The sequence below is a fragment of the Catharus ustulatus genome, chromosome 32, assembly GCF_009819885.2.
Source record: "Catharus ustulatus isolate bCatUst1 chromosome 32, bCatUst1.pri.v2, whole genome shotgun sequence".
Classification (NCBI taxonomy): domain Eukaryota; kingdom Metazoa; phylum Chordata; class Aves; order Passeriformes; family Turdidae; genus Catharus; species Catharus ustulatus.
Window position 1 is genome coordinate 2,662,973 of NC_046252.1, and position 26,945 is coordinate 2,689,917.

The 26,945-nt window shown below is 59.8% G+C and overlaps 2 protein-coding genes across 2 annotated transcripts; one reads left to right on the top strand and one right to left on the bottom strand.

The window, feature by feature from the left end:
- Positions 1 to 38: 38 nt before the first annotated feature.
- AHNAK (AHNAK nucleoprotein) lies at positions 39 to 18,819 on the top strand. The gene is made up of 3 exons (XM_042780091.1): positions 39 to 192; positions 1,035 to 1,222; positions 2,633 to 18,819. Exons 1-3 carry the CDS (start codon positions 39 to 41, stop codon positions 18,653 to 18,655), a joined length of 16,365 nt encoding a protein of 5,454 aa, XP_042636025.1. The 3' UTR covers positions 18,656 to 18,819.
- A 1,836-nt stretch (positions 18,820 to 20,655) lies between these two features.
- On the bottom strand, positions 20,656 to 23,982 carry B4GAT1 (beta-1,4-glucuronyltransferase 1). The gene is made up of 4 exons (XM_033083496.1): positions 23,327 to 23,982; positions 22,280 to 23,132; positions 22,004 to 22,174; positions 20,656 to 21,254 (listed from the first exon to the last, which is right to left on the bottom strand). Exons 1-4 carry the CDS (start codon positions 23,980 to 23,982, stop codon positions 21,063 to 21,065), a joined length of 1,872 nt encoding a protein of 623 aa, XP_032939387.1. The 3' UTR covers positions 20,656 to 21,062.
- Between the last annotated feature and the right edge of the window lie 2,963 nt (positions 23,983 to 26,945).

Consider the following 26,945-nt stretch of genomic DNA (forward strand, 5'->3'; position numbering starts at 1 on the left):
CCGCTGACCCCTGACCCCTGCCCGCTGTCCTGGCGCAGATGGAGCCCCAGGAGGACACTCGGGAGATTCTCCTGCCCAGCTGGGAGGGCAGCGGCTCCCACGGCATCACCATCGCCCAGACTGACCACGGCGTCTTCGTGCGCTGCGTCCAGCAGAACTCTCCGGCCGCGCGCATGGGCGTGGTCAGGGAAGGTGGGGACACGGGGGGGGCTTGGGGACACTCGGGGGGACACGGGGTGGGGATTGGGGACACTCGGGGGGACACGGGGAGACACTTGGGGACACTTGGGGACACTCGGGGGGGGTTTGGGGACACTCGGGGGGACACGGGGTGGGGCTTGGGGACACTCGGGGAGGGCTTGGGGACACTGGGGGGGAGTTGGGGACATTCGGGGGGGCCTTAGGGACACCTGGGGGGGCCTTGGGGACACCTGGGGAACATCGGGGGGGAGTTGGGGACACTTGGGGACATCGGGGGCGCCTTGGGGACACTCGGGGGGACATCGGGGGGTCCTTGGGGACACTCGGGGGGGCCTTGGGGACACCTGGGGACACTCGGGGGGCCTGGGGGACACTTGGGGAGACATTGGGGGGGGCTTGGGGACACTCGGGGGGGGTTTTGGGGACACCGCGGCCATCCTGGTGACATCTCCTGCCTCTGTCCCCATGCGTGGTGACCCCGTGGTCACTCAGGTGGGGACAGGGGGCTCAACCCTGAGAGTTTTGGCTTTCAAACTGGGATTTTTGGGGTCCGAAATGGGATTTTTTGGGTCCAAAATGGGATTTTTGGGGTCCAGAATGGGATTTTTGGGTTTCAAACTGGGATTTTTGGGGTCCGAAATGGGATTTTTGGGGTCCGAAATGGGATTTTTGGGGTTGTTCGGTCCGTTCCGGTGGCACCTCAGCAGCTCCTCCCTCCCCCCCTCGTGGCCGATGACCCCGTGGTCACTCAGGCGGGGCCGGGGGGTCCCTCGCGGTGTCCCCCCGCCGCTGACCGCTGTCCCCGCTGTCCCCGCTGTCCCCGCTGTCCCCAGGGGATCAGATCGTGGGCGCCACCGTGTACTTCGACAAGCTGCAGTCGGGGGAGGCGGCGCAGCTGCTGCAGGCCATGGGGCAGCACGCGCTGGGGCTGCGGCTGCAGCGCCCGGGTGACCGCTCGCCCCTGGCCGGACACGGCTGCGGCCAGCTGGACACCGTGCCCGGCAGCCCCGAGGTCGTGCTGGTGAGTGGGGGGGGCGGGGGAGGAGGAGGAGGGTGGGGAGGAAGGGGGTGGGGGTGGTGGGGAGGAGGAGGATGGGGGTGAGGATGGGGAGGAAGATGAGGGTGAGGACGAAGATGAGGATGGGGAGGAAGGTGATGAGGATGAGGATGAGCACAGGGATGAAGATGAAATGAGGACAGGGATGAGGATGAGGATGAGCACGGGGATGAGGATGAGGAGGAAGACAGGGATGAGGAGGAAGATGAGGATGAGGATGAGCACAGGGATGAGGATGAAGATGAGGAGGAAGATGAGGATGAGGATGAGCACAGGGATGAGGATGAGCACAGGGATGAAGATGAGCACAGGGATGAAGATGAAGATGAGGACAGGGATGAAGATGAAGATGGGGACGGGGATGAGGACGAGGATGAAGATGAGGACAGGGATGAGCATGGGGAGGGGATGAAGATGAGGATGGGGATAGGGATGAGGATGAGCACAGGGAGGAAGATGGTGAGGATGAAGATGAGGAGGGGATGAAGATGAGGATGAAGACAGGGATGAGGACAGGGATGAGGATGAGGATGAAGATGAGCACGGGGATGAGGATGAGGAGGAAGACAGGGATGAGGAGGAAGATGAGGATGAGGATGAGCACAGGGATGAAGATGAGCACAGGGATGAAGATGAAGATGGGGGCGGGGATGAGGATGAACACGGGGAGGAAGATGAAGATGAGGACAGGGATGAGGATGAGCACAGGGGTGAGGATGGGGATGGGGATGAGGATGAAGATGAGGATGAGCACAGGGAGGAAGGTGATGAGGATGAGCACAGGGATGAGGATGAGCCTGGGGAGGAAGGTGATGAGGATGAAGATGAGCATGGGGATGAGGATGAGGAGGGGATGAAGATGAGGATGAGCCCGGGGAGGAAGATGAGGATGAGGATGGGGATGAGGATGAGGATAGGGATGAGCACGGGGAGGAAGGTGATGAGGATGGGGATGAGGATGAAGATGAGGATGAGCACGGGGATGAAGGTGGGGATGGGGATGAGGATGCGGATGAGCATGGGGAGGAAGGTGATGAGGATGGGGATGAGGATGAGGACAGGGATGAGGATGACCACGAGGAGGAAGATGAGGATGAGGATGAGCACGGGGAGGAAGGTGATGGTGATGAGGATGAAGATGAGCCCGGGGATGAGGATGAGGAGGGGATGAAGATGAGGATGAGCACAGGGATGAGGAGGGGATGAAGATGAGGATAGGGATGAGAACAGGGATGAAGATGAGGATGAGGATGAAGATGAGGATGGGGATGAGCATGGGGATGAGGATGAGGAGGGGATGAAGATGAGGATGAGCACGGGGAGCAATCCCCCCCCAACCCCCCCGCACTCACCGTCGCCGTGCCCCGCCCGCAGAGCGGCGATGACGAGGAGTACCGGCGCATCTACACCACCAAGATCAAACCGCGGCTGCGCTCCGAGGACGGCGCCGAGGCCGAGGCCGGGGCCACGCAGAGCAGAACCATCACGGTCACCCGCAGGGTCACCGCCTACACCGTGGACGTCACCAGCCACGACGGCGACCTCGGCCTCATCGGCGGCCCCGAAGCCAACGTCCAGATCCCCGGCACCCCCGAGGGGCTTCACCTGCGGACAGAGCCCCAAATTCCTGGGGGAGAAACTGGAAAATCCCTCCCGGGCTGGAAGGGCTCGGCCGCCGTGCCGGGCTCGCCGCGGATCGAGGCCAACGGACAGTTCGGAGAGCTGGACGGGTCATTCCACGTGTCCGGCGGGGCTCCGTGTCCGCAGGGCGAGGTCACGGCCTCGTCCCCGCCCGTGGACGTGGGGAAGATCAAGATCCCGACGTTGAAAATCCCCAAATTCGGGTTCCAGGCCGGCGGCGAAGCCCCGCAGGTGGACGTCACCTGCTCGCCCACACCGGACGTTTCCTCCCCGTCCGGCCAGGCCCCGGTGCCGCAGGTGGACGTGGCCATCAAAGGTGCCACCAAGGTCCCCTCAGCCCCGCTGGACGTCCCCGGCGCGGAGCTCGCGGACGGCGCCAAGGGGAAAATCAAAATCCCGCACTTGGCCTTCCCCAAGTTCACGGCCCAGGGCGACGGCGCCGCGCCCGCGGTGGAAGGAGAATGGAAGGGCCCCGCCTTCAAAAAGGTGGAAACGCCCCAAATTTCGCTGTCGGACGTGAACCTGAACCTGAGGGGCCCCCGAGGGGAAGGGGACCTGGCAGGACTTGGCCCCAAGGGGCTCCAGGTGGACGTGGCCGGGCCTGGGGGGGGCCTGAAGGGCGTGGAGGTGGACGCTGGCCTGAGGGGGCTGAAGGGAGGAGTGGACGTGTCCGTGCCCGGCGTGGGGGGCGAGCTGAGGGGGCCTCAACTGGACCTTAAAGGGCCCCAGGTTGGGGTGGAGGTGCCTGGGGTGGACATCAAGGGGAGCGTCCAGAGCCCCCAAATCGCCGTGCCCGACGTCGACCTGAGCCTCAAAGCGCCCGGAGCGAAGGGAAACCTGGACATTTGTGCCCCAAAACTGGAAGGGGAGCTGAAAACCCCCGGGCTGGACATCAAAGGCCCAAAAGTTGAGGTTGGGAGCCCAGAAATGGAGATCCAAGGGCCTGAGGGCAAACTGAAGTTCCCCAAGCTGAAAATGCCGAAATTTGGGGTGAAGGGAGAGAGCCCCAGCGTTGATGTGACCCTTCCCAAAGGAGGGGTGGACATCAGCGTCCCCAGCGTGGACATCAGCGTCCCCAGTGTGGACATCAAGGCCCCCAGCGTGGACATCAAGGCCCCCAAAGTGGACATCAAGGCCCCCAAAGTGGACATTGAAGCTCCTGAAGTGGACGTTCAGGGCCCCGAGGGAAAATTCAAGATGCCCAAGTTCAAGATGCCCAAATTTGGGCTGAAGGGAGAAGACCCCGAGGTGGACGTGACCCTCCCCAAGGGCGGCCTGGACGTGTCCGGCCCCAGGGTGGACGTTGAGGCGCCGAGTTTGGACATCCAGGGGCCCGAAATGAACCTCAAGGCCCCCAAAATCTCTGTGCCGGACGTCGGCCTGACCCTGAACGGCGCCAAGGCCAGCGGCGACCTGGACGTGTCCGTGCCCGGCTTGAAAGGCCCCGAACTGGACATCAAAGGCCCCAAAGTCGAGGTGGAAGCCCCAAATTTGGACATCCAAGGGCCTGAGGGCAAACTGAAGTTCCCCAAGCTGAAAATGCCAAAATTTGGGGTGAAAGGAGAGAGCCCCGAGCTGGAGGTGACCCTGCCCCAGGGCAGCGTGGACGTTTCAGGGCCTGAGGGGAGCTTCAAAACCCCCCAGATCTCCCTGCCCGACATCGACCTCAACCTCAAGGGGCCCAAGGTCAAGGCAGATTTGGATGTTTGTGCCCCAAAACTGGAAGGAGAGCTGAAAACCCCCGGGCTGGACATCAAAGGCCCCAAAGTCGAGGTGGAAGCCCCAGATTTGGACATCCAGGGGCCTGAGGGAAAACTGAAGTTCCCCAAGCTGAAAATGCCGAAATTTGGGGTGAAGGGAGAGAGCCCCGAGCTGGAGGTGACGCTCCCGAAGGGGGAGGTGGACATTTCGGCCCCCAAGGTGGACGTCAAGGCCCCCAAGGTGGACATTTCGGCCCCCAAGGTGGACGTCAAGGCCCCCAAGGTGGACATTTCGGCCCCCAAGGTGGACGTCAAGGCCCCCAAGGTGGACATCGACGTCCCGAGCGTGGACGTGCAAGGGCCGGAGGTCAAAGGGAAAGGGCTCAAGTTCAAAATGCCCGAACTCAACGTTCAGACCCCAAAACTCTCCATGCCTGACGTGGATCTGGGCTTGAAGGCTCCGAAACTGAAAGGGGACGTTGGAATTGCCGGGCTGAAAGGCCCCAAAATGGACGTGAAAGGCCCCAAAGTGGACGTGGAAGGTGCCAAAATGGACGTGAAAGGCCCCAAAATCGACGTGAAAGGCCCCAAAATGGACGTGAAGGGTCCCAAGGTGGATGTGGAAGGTCCCAAGTTGGATGTGGAAGGTCCCAAGTTGGATGTGGATGTGCCTGAAGTGGATTTGGAATGTCCAGAAGGAAAAATCAAAGGCCCCAAGTTCAAGATGCCGAAACTCAACATTAAATCCCCCAAGATCTCAATGCCGGACGTGGATTTGAACCTGAAGGGACCCAAAGTGAAGGGAGACGTGGATGTGAACGTCCCCAAGGTGGAAGGGGACATCAAGGGGCCGAAGGTGGACGTGGAGGTCCCGGACGTTCACCTGGAGGGTCCGGAGGCCAAACTGAAAATGCCCAAAATGAAATTGCCTCATTTCAACGTGTCCGGCCCCAAAGTGGAGGGGCCCGAGCTGGACGTGACCCTGCCCAAGGGAGAGGTGGACGTGTCCGGGCCGGAGGTGGACATTGAGGGACCCGAGGTGGACGTTGGAGGAGCGGAAGGGAAGTGGAAAGGCCCCAAATTCCGGATGCCGAAACTGAACATCAAATCCCCCAAAATCTCGATGCCGGATGTGGATTTGAACCTGAAGGGACCCAAAGTGAAGGGAGACGTGGACGTGAACCTCCCCAAGGTGGAAGGGGACGTGAAAGTGCCAGAAATGGACATTAAAGGGCCAAAAGTGGACGTTGAGGTGCCCGGAGTGGCTTTGGAAGGCCCCGAGGGGAAGATCAAAGGGCCCAGGTTCAAGATGCCCGAGATGCACATCAAGACCCAGAAGATCTCGATGCCTGACGTGGACATCAACCTGAAGGGCCCCAAGGTCAAGGGTGACGTGGACGTGTCGATCCCGAAGCTTGAAGGGGACCTGAAGGGCCCTGAACTGGACATCAAAGGCCCCAAAGTGGACATTGATGTTCCAGACGTCGACGTCCACGGCCCTGAGGGGAAATTCAAGATGCCCAAGTTCAAGATGCCCAAATTTGGGCTGAAGGGAGAAGGCCCCGAGGTGGACGTGAACCTCCCAAAAGGAGAGCTGGACGTGTCCGGCCCCAAGGTGGACATTGAAGGGCCAGAGGTGGACGTGGAGCTGCCCGAGGGGAAGATCAAAGGCCCCAAGTTCAAGATGCCTGAGATGCATTTCAAGACCCCCAAGATCTCCATGCCCGACATCGACCTGAACCTGAAGGGCCCCAAAGTGAAGGGAGATGTCGATGTGTCTGTTCCCAAACTCGAGGGTGACCTGAAGGCCCCAGACATCGACCTCAAGGGCCCCAAAGTCGATGTTGATCTCCCCGATGTGGAGCTGGAAGGCCCCGAGGGGAAGATCAAAGGCCCCAAGTTCAAGATGCCCGAGATGCACATCAAGGCCCCCAAAATCTCCATGCCCGACGTCGACTTCGGCCTGAAGGGCCCCAAGGTCAAAGGGGACATCGATGTCTCTGCCCCCAAGATCGAGGGTGACCTGAAGGGCCCCGAAATCGACCTCAAGGGCCCCAAAGTGGACATTGAGACCCCCGACATTGACATCCACGGCCCTGAGGGAAAATTCAAGATGCCCAAGTTCAAGATGCCCAAATTTGGGATGCCCGGGGTCAAGGCCGAAGGCCCCGAGGTGGATGTGAACCTCCCAACAGGAAACCTGGATGTGTCCGGCCCCAAGGTGGACATTGAAGGGCCAGAGGTGGACGTGGAGCTGCCCGAGGGGAAGATCAAAGGCCCCAAGTTCAAGATGCCCGAGATGCATTTCAAGACCCCCAAGATCTCCATGCCCGACATCGACCTGAACCTGAAGGGCCCCAAAGTGAAGGGAGATGTGGATGTGTCCGTTCCCAAACTCGAGGGTGACCTGAAAGGCCCCGAACTGGACATCAAGGGCCCCAAAGTGGACATTGAGGCGCCCGATGTCGACATCCACGGCCCTGAGGGGAAATTCAAGATGCCCAAGTTCAAGATGCCCAAATTTGGTCTGAAGGGAGAAGGCCCCGAGGTGGACGTGAACCTCCCCAAAGGAGAGCTGGACGTGTCCGGCCCCAAGGTGGACATTGAGATGCCGAGCGTGGACATTGAGGGGCCGGAGGGGAAGATCAAAGGCCCCAAGTTCAAGATGCCCGAGATGAACATCAAGGCCCCCAAGATCTCCATGCCCGACCTCGACCTGAACCTGAAGGGCCCCAAGGTCAAGGGGGGCGTCGATGTCTCCGTCCCCAAGTTGGAGGGTGACCTGAAAGGTCCGGATGTGAATGTGAAAGGTCCCAAGTTGGATGTGGATGTTCCTGAGGTGGACATTGAAGGTCCTGAGGGGAAGTGGAAAGGCCCCAAGATCAAAATGCCCGAGATGAACATCAAGGCACCGAAATTTTCTCTGCCTGATGTTGACCTGCACCTGAAAGGGCCCAAACTGAAGGGAGACGTGGATGTGTCTGCCCCGAAAATAGAAGGTGATGTGAAAGTGCCAGATCTGGAGGTGAAAGGACCCAAAGTGGACGTGGATGTCCCCAATGTGGAGCTGGAGTGCCCCGAGGGGAAGATCAAAGGCCCCAAGTTCAAGATGCCCGAAATGCACATCAAGGCCCCCAAAATCTCCATGCCCGACTTCGATCTCAACCTCAAGGGCCCCAAATTGAAGGGAGACGTGGATGTGTCCGTCCCAAAAATCGAGGGAGATTTGAAGGCCCCAGATGTCGACATCAAAGGCCCCAAAGTCGATGTTGATCTCCCTGATGTGGAGCTGGAGTGCCCCGAAGCGAAGCTGAAAGGCCCCAAGTTCAAGATGCCCGAGATGCATTTCAAAACGCCCAAAATCTCCATGCCCGACATCGACCTGAACCTGAAGGGCCCCAAACTCAAGGGGGACGTGGACATTTCCACCCCCAAGCTGGAAGGTGACCTGAAGGGCCCAGATGTGGACATCAAAGGTCCCAAAGTGGACATCGAAGCTCCTGACGTGGACATTGATCTCCCCGAGGGGAAGGTGAAGGGCCCCAAGTTCAAGATGCCCGAGATGCATTTCAAGGCCCCCAAGATCTCCATGCCCGACTTCGATCTCAACCTGAAGGGCCCCAAGGTGAAGGGGGATGTGGACGTGTCCCTGCCCAAGCTTGAGGGTGACCTGAAGGGCCCAGAGGTGTCTCTGAAAGGACCCAAAGTGGATGTGGATGTCCCTGACGTGGAGCTGGAGTGTCCCGAGGGGAAGATCAAAGGCCCCAAGTTCAAGATGCCGGAGATGCACATCAAGGCCCCCAAAATCTCCATGCCCGACTTCGATCTCAACCTGAAAGGCCCCAAATTGAAGGGGGACGTTGATGTCTCTGCCCCCAAGCTGGAAGGTGACCTGAAGGGACCTGAAGTGGACATTAAGGGCCCCAAAGTAGACGTAAACCTCCCTGACGTGGAACTGGAGTGTCCTGAAGGGAAACTGAAGGGCCCCAAGTTCAAGATGCCCGAGATGCATTTCAAGACCCCCAAGATCTCCATGCCCGACATCGACCTGAACCTGAAGGGCCCCAAAGTGAAGGGAGATGTCGATGTTTCTGTTCCCAAACTCGAGGGTGACCTGAAGGCCCCAGACATCGACATCAAGGGCCCCAAAGTCGATGTTGATCTCCCCGACGTGGAGCTGGAAGGCCCCGAGGGGAAGATCAAAGGCCCCAAGTTCAAGATGCCTGAGATGCACATCAAGGCCCCCAAAATCTCCATGCCCGACTTCGATCTCAACCTGAAAGGCCCCAAATTGAAGGGGGACGTTGATGTCTCTGTCCCCAAGCTGGAAGGTGACCTGAAGGGACCTGAAGTGGACATTAAGGGCCCCAAAGTAGACGTAAACCTCCCTGACGTGGAGCTGGAGTGTCCTGAAGGGAAACTGAAGGGCCCCAAGTTCAAGATGCCTGAGATGCATTTCAAGACCCCCAAGATCTCCATGCCCGACATCGACCTGAACCTGAAGGGCCCCAAAGTGAAGGGAGATGTCGATGTCTCTGTTCCCAAACTCGAGGGTGACCTGAAGGCCCCAGACATCGATATCAAGGGCCCCAAAGTCGATGTTGATCTCCCTGACGTGGAGCTGGAAGGCCCCGAGGGGAAGATCAAAGGCCCCAAGTTCAAGATGCCCGAGATGCACATCAAGGCCCCCAAAATCTCCATGCCTGACGTCGACTTCGGCCTGAAGGGCCCCAAGGTCAAGGGTGACATCGATGTCTCTGTCCCCAAGCTCGAGGGCCCTGAAATGGACATCAAGGGCCCCAAAGTGGACATTGATGTTCCAGACGTCGACGTCCACGGCCCTGAGGGAAAATTCAAGATGCCCAAGTTCAAGATGCCGAAATTTGGTCTGAAGGGAGAAGGCCCCGAGGTGGACGTGAACCTCCCCAAAGGAGAGCTGGACGTGTCCGGCCCCAAGGTGGACATTGAAGGGCCAGAGGTGGACGTGGAGCTGCCCGAGGGGAAGATCAAAGGCCCCAAGTTCAAGATGCCCGAGATGCATTTCAAGACGCCCAAGATCTCCATGCCCGACATCGACCTGAACCTGAAGGGCCCCAAAGTGAAGGGAGATGTGGATGTGTCCCTTCCCAAAGTGGAAGGTGACCTGAAAGGCCCAGACATTGACATCAAGGGCCCCAAAGTTGATGTTGATCTCCCTGACGTGGAGCTGGAAGGCCCCGAGGGGAAGATCAAAGGCCCCAAGTTCAAGATGCCTGAGATGCACATCAAGGCCCCCAAGATCTCCATGCCCGAATTTGACCTCAACCTCAAAGGCCCCAAATTGAAGGGGGACGTTGATGTCTCTGCCCCCAAGCTGGAAGGTGACCTGAAGGCCCCAGACATCGACCTCAAGGGCCCCAAAGTCGATGTTGATCTCCCTGACGTGGAACTGGAAGGCCCCGAGGGGAAGATCAAAGGCCCCAAGTTCAAGATGCCTGAGATGCACATCAAGGCCCCCAAAATCTCCATGCCTGACGTCAACTTCGGCCTTAAAGGCCCAAAAGTGAAGGGGGACATCGATGTTTCGGTCCCAAAACTGGAAGGGGACCTGAAGGGCCCTGAAATCGACCTCAAAGGCCCCAAAGTGGACATTGATGTTCCAGATGTCGACATCCATGGCCCTGAGGGAAAATTCAAGATGCCCAAGTTCAAGATGCCCAAATTTGGTCTGAAGGGAGAAGGCCCCGAGGTGGACGTGAACCTCCCAAAAGGAGAGCTGGACGTGTCCGGACCCAAGGTGGACATTGAAGGGCCAGAGGTGGACGTGGAGCTGCCCGAGGGGAAGATCAAAGGCCCCAAGTTCAAGATGCCCGAGATGCATTTCAAGACCCCCAAAATCTCCATGCCCGACATTGATCTGAACCTGAAGGGCCCCAAAGTGAAGGGAGATGTGGACATGTCCCTTCCCAAAGTGGAAGGGGACCTGAAGGCCCCAGACATCGATATCAAGGGTCCCAAAGTCGATGTTGATCTCCCTGACGTGGAGCTGGAAGGCCCCGAGGGGAAGATCAAAGGCCCCAAGTTCAAGATGCCCGAAATGCACATCAAGGCCCCCAAATTCTCCATGCCTGACGTTGACTTCGGCCTGAAAGGCCCAAAAGTGAAGGGGGACATTGATGTCTCTGTCCCCAAGATAGAGGGTGACCTGAAGGGCCCTGAAATCGACCTCAAGGGCCCCAAAGTGGACATTGATGTTCCAGACGTCGACATTCATGGCCCTGAAGGAAAAATAAAGTTTCCCAAATTCAAGATGCCCAAATTTGGAGTCCCTGGCGTCAAAGCGGAGGGCCCCGAGGTGGATGTGAACCTCCCAACAGGAAACCTGGACGTGTCCGGCCCCAAGGTGGACATTGAAGGGCCAGAGGTGGATGTGGAGCTACCCGAGGGGAAGATCAAAGGCCCCAAGTTCAAGATGCCTGAGATGCATTTCAAGACCCCCAAGATCTCCATGCCCGACGTCGACTTCAACCTCAAAGGCCCCAAAGTGAAGGGAGATGTGGATGTGTCCCTTCCAAAGCTCGAGGGTGACCTGAAAGCCCCAGACATCGACATCAAGGGCCCCAAAGTCGATGTTGATCTCCCTGATGTGGATCTGGAAGGCCCCGAGGGGAAGATCAAAGGCCCCAAGTTCAAGATGCCCGAGATGCACATCAAGGCCCCCAAAATCTCCATGCCCGACGTCGACTTCGGCCTGAAGGGCCCCAAGGTCAAGGGGGACATCGATGTCTCTGTCCCCAAGCTGGAGGGCCCCGAACTGGACATCAAAGGCCCCAAAGTGGACATCGAGGCCCCCGATGTCGACATTCACGGCCCTGAAGGGAAAATTAAAATGCCCAAGTTCAAGATGCCCAAATTTGGATTTTCCGGGCCAAAAGTGGAAGGCCCCGAGGTAGATGTGAACCTCCCTGAGGCCGACATCAACATTTCGGGCCCCAAGGTCGACGTTTCTGTCCCCGACCTGGAGATCGAAGGCCCTGACGCGAAACTGAAGGGCCCCAAGCTGAAGAAACCAGAACTGCAGTTTAATGTACCCAAAATCTCCATGCCCGACATCGACCTCAACCTCAAGGGCCCCAAACTCAAAGGTGACCTCGATGCTTCTCTTCCCAAGGTCGAGGGCGAGCTGAAAGGCCCCAAACTGGACATCAAGGGGCCGGAGCTTGAGCTGGAGGGGCCCAAGGTTGACCTTGAAGCAAAAGGTAAAAAATCCAGGTTTAAACTTCCCAAATTTGGCTTTTCTGGCCCAAAAGTTCAAAGCCCTGAGGTGGACGTGAAGCTGAAGAAACCTGATGTGGAACTGTCTGGCCCGAAGGTCGAGGTCCAGGCTCCGGATTTGGACGTCCAGGCGAAATCCAAGGGCTCCAAATTCAAAATGCCTTTCCTGAACATTTCTTCCCCCAAAGTCTCGATGCCGGACGTGGAGCTGAACCTGAAGGGGCACAAAGTGAAGGGGGAGTTTGATCTGCCCACCCCGAAGCTGGAAGGGGAACTGAAAGGGCCTGAGGTCGACATCAAAGGCCCCAAGGTCAACATCGAGGCCCCCGACGTGGACGTTCACGGCCCAGAAGGGAAAATCAAAATGCCCAAGTTCAAAATGCCCAAATTTGGTGTTTCTGGGTTTAAAGGAGAGGGGCCAGAGGTGGACGTGAACCTGCCCACAGGAGAACTGGACGTGTCCGGTCCGAAAGTGGACATTGAAGGCCCGGAGGTGGACATTGAGGGGCCGGAGGGGAAGATCAAAGGCCCCAAGTTCAAGATGCCCGAGATGCACATCAAGGCCCCCAAGATCTCCATGCCCGACATCGACCTGAACCTGAAGGGCCCCAAAGTGAAGGGAGATGTCGATGTTTCTGTTCCCAAACTCGAGGGTGACCTGAAGGGTCCTGAACTGGACATCAAGGGACCCAAAGTGGACATTGAGGCGCCCGATGTCGACATCCACGGCCCTGAGGGAAAATTCAAGATGCCCAAGTTCAAGATGCCGAAATTTGGGCTGAAGGGAGAAGGCCCCGAGGTGGACGTGAACCTCCCAAAAGGAGAGCTGGACGTGTCCGGCCCCAAGGTGGACGTTGAGATGCCGAGTGTGGACATTGAGGGGCCGGAGGGGAAGATCAAAGGCCCCAAGTTCAAGATGCCCGAGATGAACATCAAGGCCCCCAAAATCTCCATGCCCGACATCGACCTGAACCTGAAGGGCCCCAAGGTCAAGGGGGACGTGGACGTGTCCCTGCCCCAGGTGGACCTGAAAGGACCCAAGGTGGACGTGGAAGTTCCCGACCTCGACGTGGAAGGCCCGAAAGGGAAAATCAAAGGCCCCAAATTTAAAATGCCTGAAATGAACATCAAAGCTCCCAACCTCTCCATGCCCGACCTGGACCTCAACCTGAAAGGCCCCAAGGTCAAAGGGGGGGTGGACGTCGATCTGTCAGCACCAAAAATCGAAGGGGACCTCAGCTTGCCGGACGTCGACATCAAAGGCCCCAAGGTGGACATTGAAGGCCCAGAGCTGGACATTGAAGGCCCCGATGGGAAGATCAAAGGCCCCAAGTTCAAGATGCCCGAGATGAACATCAAGGCCCCCAAAATCTCCATGCCTGACTTCGACCTGAACCTGAAAGGCCCCAAGGTCAAGGGGGACATCGATGTCTCTGCCCCCAAGATCGAGGGTGACCTGAAGGGCCCCGAAATCGACCTCAAGGGCCCCAAAGTGGACATTGATGTTCCAGACGTCGACGTCCACGGCCCTGAGGGGAAATTCAAGATGCCCAAGTTCAAGATGCCCAAATTTGGGCTGAAGGGAGAAGGCCCCGAGGTGGATGTGAACCTCCCAAAAGGAGAACTGGACGTGTCCGGCCCCAAGGTGGACATTGAAGGGCCAGAGGTGGACGTGGAGCTGCCCGAGGGGAAGATCAAAGGCCCCAAGTTCAAGATGCCCGAGATGCATTTCAAGACCCCCAAAATCTCCATGCCCGACATCGACCTGAACCTGAAGGGCCCCAAAGTGAAGGGAGATGTGGACATGTCCCTTCCCAAAGTGGAAGGTGACCTGAAGACCCCAGACATCGACATCAAGGGCCCCAAAGTCGATGTTGATCTCCCTGATGTGGAGCTGGAAGGCCCTGAGGGGAAGATCAAAGGCCCCAAGTTCAAGATGCCCGAGATGCACATCAAGGCCCCCAAAATCTCCATGCCTGACTTTGATCTGAACCTGAAGGGCCCCAAAGTGAAGGGAGACGTGGACGTGTCACTGCCAAGTGTGGAAGGGGACCTGAAAGGGCCGAAGGTTGACATGAAAGGCCCAGAATTTGATGTTTCTGCCCCAGATGTTCAAATCGAGGGCCCAGAGGGGAAGATCAAAGGCCCCAAGTTCAAGATGCCAGAAATGCACATCAAGGCCCCCAAAATCTCCATGCCTGAATTTGACCTGAACTTAAAAGGCCCCAAATTGAAAGGGGACGTTGATGTCTCCGCCCCCAAGCTGGAAGGTGACCTGAAGGCCCCAGACATCGACATCAAGGGCCCCAAAGTCAATGTTGATCTCCCTGACGTGGAGCTGGAAGGCCCCGAGGGGAAGATCAAAGGCCCCAAGTTCAAGATGCCCGAGATGCACATCAAGGCCCCTAAAATCTCCATGCCCGACGTCGACTTCGGCCTTAAAGGCCCAAAAGTGAAGGGTGACATCGATGTTTCAGTCCCCAAGATTGAGGGTGACCTGAAGGGCCCTGAAATCGACCTCAAAGGTCCCAAAGTGGACATTGAGGCCCCTGATGTTGACATCCACGGCCCTGAGGGAAAATTCAAGATGCCCAAGTTCAAGATGCCCAAATTTGGGATGCCCGGCGTCAAGGCCGAAGGCCCCGAGGTGGACGTGAACCTCCCAAAAGGAGAGCTGGACGTGTCCAGCCCCAAGGTGGACATTGAAGGACCAGAGGTGGACGTGGAGCTGCCCGAGGGGAAGATCAAAGGCCCCAAGTTCAAGATGCCCGAGATGCATTTCAAGACGCCCAAGATCTCCATGCCCGACATCGACCTGAACCTGAAGGGCCCCAAAGTGAAGGGAGATGTGGATGTGTCCCTTCCCAAAGTAGAAGGGGACCTGAAGGCCCCAGACATCGATATCAAGGGCCCCAAATTCGATGTTGATCTCCCCGATGTGGAGCTGGAAGGCCCCGAGGGGAAGATCAAAGGCCCCAAGTTCAAGATGCCCGAGATGCACATCAAGGCCCCCAAAATCTCCATGCCCGACGTCGACTTCGGCCTGAAGGGCCCCAAGGTCAAGGGGGACATCGATGTCTCTGTCCCCAAGCTGGAAGGTGACCTGAAGGCCCCAGACATCGACCTCAAAGGCCCCAAAGTGGACATTGATGTTCCAGATGTCGACATTCACGGCCCAGAAGGGAAAGTAAAGTTCCCCAAGTTCAAGATGCCCAAATTTGGTCTGAAGGGAGAAGGCCCCGAGGTGGACGTGAACCTCCCAAAAGGAGAGCTGGACGTGTCCGGCCCTAAGGTGGACGTTGAGATGCCGAGTGTGGACATTGAGGGGCCGGAGGGGAAGATCAAAGGCCCCAAGTTCAAGATGCCTGAGATGCACATCAAGGCCCCCAAAATCTCCATGCCCGACCTCGATCTGAACCTGAAGGGCCCTAAGGTCAAGGGTGATGTGGACGTGTCCCTGCCCAGTGTGGAAGGGGAGCTGAAAGGTCCCGAGGTGAACGTCACCGCCCCCGACGTAGACATTCACGGCCCTGAGGGGAAATTCAAGCTGCCCAAATTCAAGATGCCCAAATTCTCCATGCCTGGGTTCAAAGGGGATGGGGTGGACGTGGACGTGAACCTCCCCAAGGGCGATGTGTCCGTTTCGGGCCCCAGGCTGGACGTGGAGGCTCCAGACCTGAGCATGGACGGGAAAGTCAAAGGTCCCAAATTTTCCATGCCCGAGATGCACATCAAGGCCCCCAAGATCTCCATGCCTGACGTCGACTTCAACCTCAAAGGCCCCAAAGTGAAGGGAGATGTCGATATTTCTGTTCCCAAACTCGAGGGTGACCTGAAGGCCCCAGATATCGACATCAAGGGCCCCAAAGTTGATGTTGATCTCCCTGACGTGGAACTGGAAGGCCCCGAGGGGAAGATCAAAGGCCCCAAGTTCAAGATGCCCGAGATGCACATCAAGGCCCCCAAAATCTCCATGCCCGACGTCGACTTCGGCCTGAAGGGCCCCAAGGTCAAAGGGGACATCGATGTCTCTGTCCCCAAGCTGGAGGGGAACCTGCAGTGCCCAGATGTGGACATCAAGGGCCCCAAACTGGACATTCAGGCGCCAGACGTGACCCTGGAAGGACCCAAGGTCAAGATGCCCGAAATTCACGTCAAAACCCCCCAAATTTCCATGCCCGACATCGACCTGAACCTGAAGGGCCTGAAGGTCAAAGGTGACGCCGACCTGCACGGCCCCAAGCTCGAGGGGGGTCTGAAGGGCCCTGAGGTCGACATCAAAGGCCCCAAAGTCGACATCGAGGGCCCGGCGGTCGATGTTGACGGTCTGGAAGGGAAAGTGAAGCTGCCCAAAATGAAAATCCCCAAATTTGGCTTTAAAGGGGAAGGTCCCGACGTGGACCTGAACTTGCCCAAGGCCGAGGTGGATCTGTCCGGCCCCAAGGTTGATCTCAGCCTGCCAGAGGCCAGCGTTGAAGGTCTGGAGGGAAAAGTGAAAGGCCCTAAACTGAAAATGCCCGAAATGCACGTGAACGTCCCCAAAATCTCCATGCCCGAGATAGACTTGAACTTGAAAGGCCACAAAACCAAGGGGGGCTTCGACGTCTCCACCCCGAAGGTGGAGGGTCACCTGAAAGGGCCCGAGGTCGACCTCAAAGGCCCTGAAGTTGACATCGAATGTCCCGACCTGAGCGTCGAGGGCCCGGAGGTCAACGTCAAAGCTCCCAAGTTCAAAAAATCCAAATTTGGGTTCGGGATGAAAAGCCCCAAGGCGGAGGTTATCCCCGATTTACCCGAGGTGGAGCTGAACGTGGAGTCACCTGAGGCCCACCTGTCCGGGAAGGGGAAGAAGAGCAAGTTCAAGATGCCCAAAATCCACATGAGCGGCCCCAAGGTGAAGGGGAAGAAGGGAGCGTTCGACGTGAACGCGGCGGGGGCCGAGCTGGACGCCGAGCTCAACGTCAGCGGCCCCGACGCCGCCATGAAGTCCCCCAAAGGCAAGAAACACATGTTTGGGAAAATCTCCTTCCCTGATGTGGAATTCGACCTCAAATCGCACAAATTCCGTGGGGAGGTCCCCAAAGTCGAGGGTGACCTGGAGGCCAAGGGTGACCTCAAGGCCCCGAGCCTCAACGTGGAGGTTGAAGGCCCCGACGTGAACCTGAAAAGCCCAAAATTCAAACTCCCCGGGGTCCAGGTGGGCACGGGGGACGTGAAAATCGGGGGGGACCTGAAGGGCCCCGGGGTCGACGTCGCCGTCCCCTCGGTGGCGGTGCCGGACGTCGACATCGGCGTGAAAGGACCAAAAGTCAAAGGTGAAGTTGGCGCTGCTGGAGCACAACTGGAAGGTCCCGAGGTGAAACTGGGATGGCCCAAGGGGGGGAAAACGGGTTTGGGGCTGGAAATGCCGGAGGTGAGCGCGGACGTGGACGTGAAGCTCAAAGGGCCCCAAATCTCCAGGCCTGAGTTGGAGGGGAACCTGAAAGGACCAAAATTAAAGGGAGATTTGGACATTTCGGGCTCCGCCCAAGGGCCCGGCCTGGACCTCGGCGGCCTGGCGGGGACGGTGAAGCTGCCCACAGCGAAGTCCCCGACGCTGGAGGTCAAGGGGGGCGTCCCCTGCTCCGTCCAGTCCCCAGGGGCCTCCCTGGACCTCCAGGGGCCCTCGCTGGACGTCTCCGGCCCGGATTTGGATGTCAACCTGAAAGGACCAAAGTTGAAAGGAGACGTCGGCGTCAAAACCCCGCAAACGTCGGCGGAAGACTCCGGCTACGAAATTCTGGGGGGCACCATCAAACTCCCGTCCCTGAAGCTGCCCCAGTTCAGCCTCTCCGGCCCCAGCGTGGACGGAGGGGACGCGGGGGTCACTCTGGAGGGCCCCCAGGTCAAGGGGGGGCTGAAGGGCTCCGGTTTGGGGCTGGAAGGGCCCGAGGTGGAGCTGAAGGGGCCGAAATTCTCGGCGCCGGACGTTGACCTGAGGCTGAAAGGACCAAACGTGGATGCGGCCGGAGACATCAAAGGGCCCAAGGTCAGCGTGGAAGCTCCAGGCCTGGAAGTGTCCGGCTCGGGGTTGAACGTCAACGTCAAGGGGCCGAAGGTCAAAGGCGCAGCCGAGGTGACGCCGCCGTCGGTCAGCGCCGGTTCCGGAACCTTCCACATCTCCTGCCCCAAGGTGGGCGCCGATGGCGGCCAGGTCAAGGTGTCCTTCCCCAAGCTGAGGATGCCGAAATTCGTCTTCTCCGAGCCCGAGGCCAAGGGCCGCGAGGTCGGGGTGGACGTCGACTTCCCCGGCGCCGACGCGGCCGAGCCGGAGCCGGACGAGGCCGAGGCGCGGCTGAAGAAATCCAAGCTCAAGATGCCCAAGTTCAACTTCTCCAAGCAGAAAGGGCGCGGCGCCGCGCCGGGGTCCCCCGAGGCGTCGGGGTCGGTGTCCGGCTCCAAGGGCGACCTCAAGAGCTCCAAGGTGAGCCTGGGCTCGGCCGAGGGCGAGCTGGAGGCCGAGGCTCCGGCGGCCAAAGCCAAATTCTCGCTGTTCCGCAGCAAGAAGCCGCGGGCGCGCTCGTCGTCCTTCAGCGACGAGCACGCGGCCGAGCCCGACGCCGCCTCCCGGCAGCCCAAGGGCAAATTCGGGACCTTCGGGGGGCTCGGCTCCAAGGCCAAGGGCTGCTACGAGGTGACGGCCGGCGAGGACGGGGGGCGCGCGCCGGGGTCCCCCCTGTCCTCGTCCTGCGAGGGCGTGGCCCGGGGGGGGCTCCACGTGCCCGGCCTGGAGCTGGCGGTGACCACCAAGCGCAAGGAGTGACCGCCGGGGCGGGGGTTGTACATAGGCCTGGACATAGCAGGGACCCCCCGCGTGTACAGAGGGGGGGAGGGGCTGGGGGTCCCCCCCGGATTTTTGGGGTCCTCCCTGTGCCATGAGCTTCGATTCTTTATTCTCATTTTTCTTTTCTTTTTTCTTTTTTTTTTTTTTTTATATTTTTATTGGGGTTTATTTTTGTCCCCCGTTTTTTTCCTCCCTCTCCCCGCCCTCTTCCCCCCAAATCTATTTTCAGTGTTTGGTTCGTGGAAATGAATTTTTTTTTTTTTTGGTCTTTTTTTCCCCTTCTCTGTTTTTAACTTTTTTTTTTTTTTTGCTTTTTTTTTTTTTTCCGGGGCTGAAGGTTCTGTTGGGTCGATGGATTGTCCTCAAAATTTTGGTTTTTTTGGTTTGTGAAGGAAATGAAACCAAAACTGTGGAATTTTATTTCAAATAACAACCAAAACTGTGGATTTATTAATAAAAAACTAACCAAACCCACGGATATATTCAATAAATTAACCAAGCCCGTGGATATATTAAAAAAAATGAAGCAAAACCATGGATTTACTAAAAAAAATAAACAAAACAAGGAATTATTTAAAAAAAAGCAAAATATGTGGATCCATTTGAAAAAATCTTTTAAATAAATTAATTTAAAAATAAATTAAAGAATTAACAGAGACAAAATTGGATCGGTCAAGAAAATAATCCAAAGAGAAGGGGATCTCATACAATAAAAGTAAAGGATTTATCCAAAGAAATAAACCAAAAAAAAAAGTGTTTATTGAGCAGAATAAACCAAAAAGCATGGATTTATTTTAAAATAAAGCAGAACCATGGATTTATTAAATAAAATAAACCAAACCCATGTGTTTATTAATAAAAACAAACCAAAAAAAACACAACTCTGACCTCTGAAACTGAGAAGTGTCCCCAGAGCTCGGAGAATTTGATCCCTGGGGATCGAATGGCCCCGGGGAGGCCGGAGGAGCCGGAGCCGCTCCCGAGCTCTTCCCTGCCGCTGCTTCTGCATTTTTTGGGCTGTTTTTTTGTTGTATTTGTTACAGTCTTTGTATTATAATTTGATAAAAGCACCTGTTTCTGTCTCGTTTAGCCCCAAAATTAAAAGGTGCGTCGGGCGTCCGGGATAAAGTTTTGTTTATGAGGATTTTTGGGAGAAGTTTAAATAAATTAAATTTAAAAAAACAAAAAAAAAAATCCCCAGAAAATATAAACCTGTTCCCTTTGCAGCACTTTAACGGCGAATTAACGGGAGAAAAACCAGGGTGGAAAATGCAAATAAAAAACGTTTATTAACCGCGAGTCTGGCGCATTTGGGTTTTTTTAAAGCTCACATTTGGGGTTTTACGCTCAAATCCTCCCGCTGGATTTGGGGGTCACGACTCCCCCCCCCAAAAAAAAAACCATTTGGGGTCTTCTCTCCTCCCCCCATCTCAAATTTCAGGTCCCCACCCCCACCATGGCCCCTCCCCCCCAAATTTGGGTTTTCCTGCTCCTCCCATCCCCCCCCCCCACCCCTAAAATCCCCCCCACTCCGGTCCTCCCGCCCGCCAGGGGGCGCTGTTCCCTGCCCCCATTTTGGGGCGCGGCAGAACAGAACCAGCGAGATGGCGGACCGGAAGTCACTCTAATGCATGATGGGAGTTGCAGTCCTGTAAATTAAAGATACTTCCGGTGCTGTGTCCCAATGCATCCTGGGAACTGCAGTTCTAACTAAAAGGCAAAACGGAAGTGGTTTGGCGGCCATGTTGCCCTCGATGCACTCTGGGAGTTGTGGTTTTCTAATAACGGGGCGGGAGGTCGGCCATGTTGGCACCCGGTGCATGCTGGGAGCTGTAGTTTGCTCAGATAAACAACCCAGGGCGCGGTCTCTGCCTCATGCGCTGGGCCTTACTGGTCTGGACTGGGCCTTACTGGTCCGCACTGGAGGCAGCTGCTCACCCCGCCCCGCCCTACCCCCATGACAGCACCCACACAGAGGATCATGGGCAGGCGGCCATTTTTACTGAGGGGCGGTCACCCCCATGTCCAACGGGCGTCCAGGTGTCCACGGAGAGTCCCCAGGTGTCCCCACGTGTCCACTGCAGATTCCTCAGGTGACCCCAAAAGTCCATTGGAGGGTCCCCAGCTGTGTCAGGTGTCCCCAGGTGCTCACAGCCGGTCCTTCCAGTGTCCACTGGGGGTTCCCAGGTGCCCCAGGTGTGTCCCAGGTGTCCTCAGGTGTTGCCAGGTGTCCCCAGGTGTGTCCCCAGCTGTGTCAGGTGTCCCCAGGTGCTCACAGCAGGTCCTTCCAGTGTCCATTGGGGGCTCCCAGGTGTGTTCCAGGTGTGTCCCAGCTGTCCCCAGGTGTCCCAGCTGTCCCCAGGTGTCCCCAGGTGTGTCCCCGCGCTCAGCAGCGCCGCGCCGATCCCCGGTAGCGCTCCCTCAGCTCCTCCCGGAAGCGGCGGAACAGGCGCCGGTTCTGGCCCAGCTCGGCCTCGCGGCCCCCGTGGAACCCCCCGGGCTCCTTGAAGCCCCGGTGGGTGACGAAGGCCCCGTCCAGCACCGCGAAACGGAACCCGGCCACGTGCAGCTCGCAGGCCTGGGGGGGAAGGGTCACACTGAGACCCCCCAGAGCAGCCAGGGACATCCCAAAGCATCCAGGGACCCCCCAAAGGACCCAGAGACCCCCCCCAAAGCACACTGAGACCCCCCAAAGCACCCAGGGACCCCCCAAAGGACCCAGGGATCCCTTAAAGCAGCCAGGGACATCCCCAGGGACCCCCCAAAGCACCCAGGGACCACCCAAAGCATCCAGGGACCCTCCCAAAGCACACTGAGACCCTCCAAAGCACCCCCAGACCCCTCAAAGCACCCAGAGACCCCCCAAAGCATCCAGGGACCCCTCAAAGCAGCCAGGGACATCCCCAGGGACATCCCAAAGCACCCAGGGACCCCCAGACCCCCCAGAGCACCCAGGGACCCCCCAAAGTACCCAGAGACCCCCCCAAAGCACCCAGGGACCCCCAAAGCATCCAGGGACCCTCCCAAAGCACCCCTAGACCCCCCAAAGCACCCAGGGATTCCCCAAAGCATCCAGGGACAACCCCAGAGCACCCAGAGACCCCCCAAAGCACCCCCAGACCCCTCAAAGCACTCAGGGACCCTCCCAAAGCACCCCCAGACCCCCCCAAGCACCCAGAGACCCCCTCCAAAGCACCCAGGGACCCCTCAAAGCAGCCAGGGACAACCCCAGAGCACCTCCAGACCCTCCAGACCCCCCAGAACTCCCCAGCAGCACCCCCAAGCCCACCACGATCCCCCCAAGCCCCCCGAGCCCCCTGCCCTGACCTGGCTGATGCGGTTGAAGCCGTACTGCAGGAACCTCTCGTCGAAGGGGGGCACGCCGCGGGCGGGGGCGATGAAGAACGGCTCCCAGGGGTCCCTCCAGGGCACCTCGTAGGCCACGCGCAGCCGGGGGCTCGGGGGCAGCGCCCGCCAGCGGCCGAAGTCGGTGGGGGCCTGGCAGCGGGGGCACAGCGTCCCGTAGAACGGCCGCGCGTCCCCCGCGCCCCAGAGCCGCAGCAGCTCCGCCTTGGAGCGCGGCGAGCGCAGCCCCCAGCGCACCTCGAAGGCCGGCAGGACGAAAAGGGTCCGGGCCCAGGGGGGCTGCACGGCCTGGGGGTCACTCGGGGCGTGGGGGCCACTCAGGACATTGCGGTCACTCAGGACATTGGGGTCACTCAGAGCATTGCGGTCACTCAGAGCATTGGGGTCACTCAGAGCGTTGCGGTCACTCAGAGCGTTGGGGTCACTTAGAGCATGGCGGTCACTCAGAGAGTTGGGGTCACTCAGGACATTGCGGTCACTCAGAGAGCTGCGGTCACTCAGGACCTTGGGGTCACTCAGGGCCTTGGGGACCTCCAGGACATTGTGGTCACTCAGAGAGCTGCGGTCACTCAGGACCTTGGGGTCACTCAGGGCCTTGGGGACCTCCAGGACATTGTGGTCACTCAGAGTGTTGGGGTCACTCAGAGCGTTGCGGTCACTCAGAGCATGGGGGTCACTCAGAGCGTTGGGGTCACTCGGGGCGTGGGGGTCACTCAGGCCATTGCGGTCACTCAGGCCATTGTGGTCACTCAGGACATTGCGGTCACTCAGGCCATTGTGGTCACTCAGGACATTGCGGTCACTCAGACCGTGGGGGTCACTCAGAGAGTTGGGGTCACTCAGGGCCTTGGGGACCTCCAGGACATTGCGGTCACTCAGGACACTGGGGTCCCCCAGGTCATTGGGGTCACTCAGGGTGTTGTGGTCACTCTGGCCATGGGGGTCACTCAGGACCTTGGGGTCACTCAGGTCCTGAGGACCCCTGGGGTCACCGGGGTCGTTCAACCCATTGGGGTGCCCCAAACTCCTGGGGACCCCCGAGGTTTTGGTGACCCCCAGCCCCCCCTGTCCCCCCAGTTTTGGGGGTGCAATCCCCCCTGTCCCCCCCAGTTTTGGGGGTGCAGCCCCCCCTGTCCCCCCCAGTTTTGGGGGTGCATTCCCCCCTGTCCCCCCCGGTTTTTGGGGTCCCCCAGCCCCTGTCCCCCCCAGTTTTGGGGGTGCAGCCCCCCCTGTCCCCCCCAGTTTTCGGGGTGCAGCCCCCCCTCCCGCAGCAGCTCCAGGAACCCCTCTCGCAGCCCCGGGCTCGGCACCACGTCCGCGTCCACCATGAGCACGAACCGCTCCCCCAATTGGGGCGGGGGTCCCGCCCCGATTCCCCCCCCCGCCGCCCCCTGCCAGGCCACGTTCCGGAGCAGATTCCCGGGGTACGGCACCCCCAAACTGTAACTGGGGGGGTCGGCGCTCGCCAGCCCCGCCAGAGCCCCCCGGCACCCCCCGCGATTTTGGGGAGCCCTCGGTGGGTCCGGCAGTCTGAGGGGGGGTCCCGCCGCCCCCAGCACCACGTGCAGCCTCAGGCGGCCCCGCAGAGCCCGGCAGGGCCCCCCCAGAATCGCCATCAGCTCCTGCAGCCCCTCCCGGGGCACCCCAAAAACGGCCACGGACACGGGACCCCCCCAGGGCCCCCCCAGCGCCGCCGCCGCCCGCCCGGGGCTGCCGTGCGTGGCCAGGACCAGCTCGGGTCCGGCCCGGGTCCAGCCCCGCGGAGCTCCCAGTACATCCCAGTACACCCGGAACGCCCCCGAAGCGTCCAGAACCCCCCGGGGGGGGCGGCGGGGCCGGGGGGGGCGCGGGGGGGGCAGCGCCCGCAGGTAAAGGGTCTGGAGCAGGGCGAGACCCCCCAGGAGCCACGCGCAGCCCCCCAGGATGCGGGCCCGGGCCATGGCAGGGACTGGGGATACTGGGGGGAACTGGGAGGGAACTGGGGGGAACTGGGGGGAACTGGGAGGGACTGGGGGGGACTGGGAGGGACTGGGGGGCAACTGGGGGAGACTGGGAGGGAACTGGGAGGGACTGGGAGGAACTGGGAGGGACTGGGAGGGAACTGGGGGGAACTGGGAGGGACTGGGGGGGAACTGGGAGGGACTGGGGGGACTGGGAGGGACTCGGGGGGGACTGGGGGGGAACTGGGAGGGACTGGGGGGGACTGGGGGGAATTGGGAGGGACTGGGAGGGACTGGGGGGAACTGGGAGGGACTGGGGGGGACTGGGGGGGAACTGGGAGGGACTGGGAGGGAACTGGGAGGGACTGGGAGGGAGCTGAGAGGGACTGGGATGGACTGGGGGGCAACTGGGGGAGACTGGGAGGGAACTGGGGGGGACTGAGAGAGACTGGAAGGGATTGGGGGGAACTGGGGGGGACTGGGGGGGGGACTGGGGGAGCACTGGGAGGGACTGGGGGGGACTGGGGGGGGGACTGGGAGGAACTGGGGGGGACTGGGGGGGACTGGGAGGGACTGGGGGGGCAACTGGGGGAGACCGGGAGGGAACTGGGAGGGACTGGGGGGGACTGGGACGGACTGGGGGAGCACTGGGAGGGACTGAGAGGGACTGGGAGTGACTGGGAGGGACTGGGGAGCAACTAGGGGAGACTGGGAGGGAACTGGGGGGGACTGGGGGGAACTGGGAGGGACTGGGAGGGACTGGGAGGGAACTGGGAGAGACTGGGAGGGAACTGAGAGGGACTGGGGGGGGTCTGGGGGGAACTGGGAGGAACTGGGGGGGTCTGAGCGGGACTGGGGACACCGGCAGAGGGGACTGGGGGGACTGGGAAGGTACTGGGAGCTACTGGGAGTGGCTGGGAGGGGTCACAGGGCTGTACTGGGAGCGCGCTGGGGGATACTGGAGGTTAATGGGAGGATTCTGGGGGTCAGTGGGGCCGGCGCGGAGCTGGGGCCGGTCCGGCATGCTGGGACCAGCACGGGGTTATTGCTGGGAGCAGGACGGGGGCGCTGGGACCAGTTTGGGGTCACTGGTCCCAGTTTGGGGGCGCCGGGACCCGCCCGGGACTCACCGCGCTGCGCCGGCGCCGGACGAGCTGCGCATGCGCGGGGCGGAGGGGCGGGGCCTCGACCCCTCAAGGGGGCGGGGTTATGCAAATATAAACGCGTCACATCGGTGGGCGGGGTTTGGGGCGGGGTTTGCTCGTTGGGGCGTGGTTTGGGCGCTGGGGGCGGGGCCTGGAGCCCCCGAATCCCCCAAATTCCTGAGACCCCTCCCCAAATTCCCGCATCCCCCCAAATTCCGCCCATTCCTGGGATCCTCCCCAGCAATCCCGCGGCTCCCCCAAATTCCTGAGCCCCCCCAAAATTCCTGAGCCCTCTCCGAAATTCCTGAACCCCCCCAAATTCCTGAACCCCCCCCTTAAATTCCTGAGCCCCCTCCCAAATTCCTGAACCCCCCTGAAATTTCTGAGCCCCCCTCCCAAATTCCTGAGCCCCCCAAATTCCTGAGCCCCCCCCCAAATTCCTGACCCCCCCAAAATTCTTGAGCTCCCCAAAATTCCTGAGCCCCCCCAAATTCCTGAGCCCCCCCCTCAAATTCCTGAGCCCCCCTGAAATTTCTGAGCCCCCCTCCCAAATTCCTGAGCCCCCCAAATTCCTGACCCCCCCCCAAATTCCTGAGCCCCTCTGAAATTCCTGAGCCCCCCTCAAATTCCTGAGCCCTCCCCCAAATTCCTGACCCCCCCATTCCCGCCTCCCCCCCCCCCAAATCCCGGGTCCCTCCCAAGCTGTGCCCCCCTCCCCAAATTCCCCCCAAATCCCCCCGGGAAGGAGCAGCCGCAGGCACGGGGACCTTGGGGACACTTTTATTGTCGTCCCCCATCCTTGGGGACATCGGTGACACTCGGGGGGCGCAGGGTCACGACAATCTCGGTCCGTGGGGTTGGGGACACCGGTGCCACGGTGACAGCGGTGACAAAGTGCCCGTGTCCCTCGGGGGGCTCGGGGACATCGCGCTGCGACGGGCTCGGGGTGGGGGGGGGGGCCTTGGGGACATCGGGGGACAGTGGGGGACAGTGGGGACAGCGGGGACATCAGGCCAGGATGTCCCTTGGAGGGCGTTGGGGACATTGGGGACACCAAGCCACATTGTGCCTCAGCCCCAGGGCTCGGGGACATGGTTGGGGACATCACCGGGGACATCACTGGGGACATTTGGGGACATCAAGCCACATCGTGCCTCGGTCCCCCGCGTTGGGGACATTGAGGGTGACACCCACGGGGGGAGGGGACACAATTTTTGGGTGGGGGGGGCTCTGCCAAAAACGCAGAGCCCGAGGTGGGGAGGGGGGGGGAGGTGACAGGGGACACTCCGGGCTCGGGGGGGGCCACAGGCTCCTACAGGGGGGTCCCAGCCCCCACCCCAGCCACCCAAAAAAAATTTTGGCGGCGGGTGCTGGCGCGGGGGGGCGGGGAGGGGACACGGGGGACACGAGGGACGGTCCCCAGGCGTCCGGGCTGGGGGAGGGGGGGGCCACCAGCCCCCCCCCAATTACCTTAGAGACTCGTTACGAGTTAAATTAGCACGAGCGGCCCCGGGGGGGCGGCGGGGGGCGCGGCCGGGCCGGGGGGCGCTGGCCCGGGCCGGGGTGACAATGACAATATGCCATACTGGGGGCAAGTCGCGTCACAGACTTAGTTCAGAACGACGGGGCGCGCTGGCTTCCGGCTGCGGGGGGACAGGGGACACGGTCAGGGTGGGGACGGCGAAAATCGGGACAAAACACACCGAAAAACATCGAAAATATCCCAAAAAACCCCAAAAACACCCCAAAAACCACCCAAAATCCGGCACAAAACACCCCGAAAAACATCGAAAATACCCCGAAAAACAGCCAAAAAAC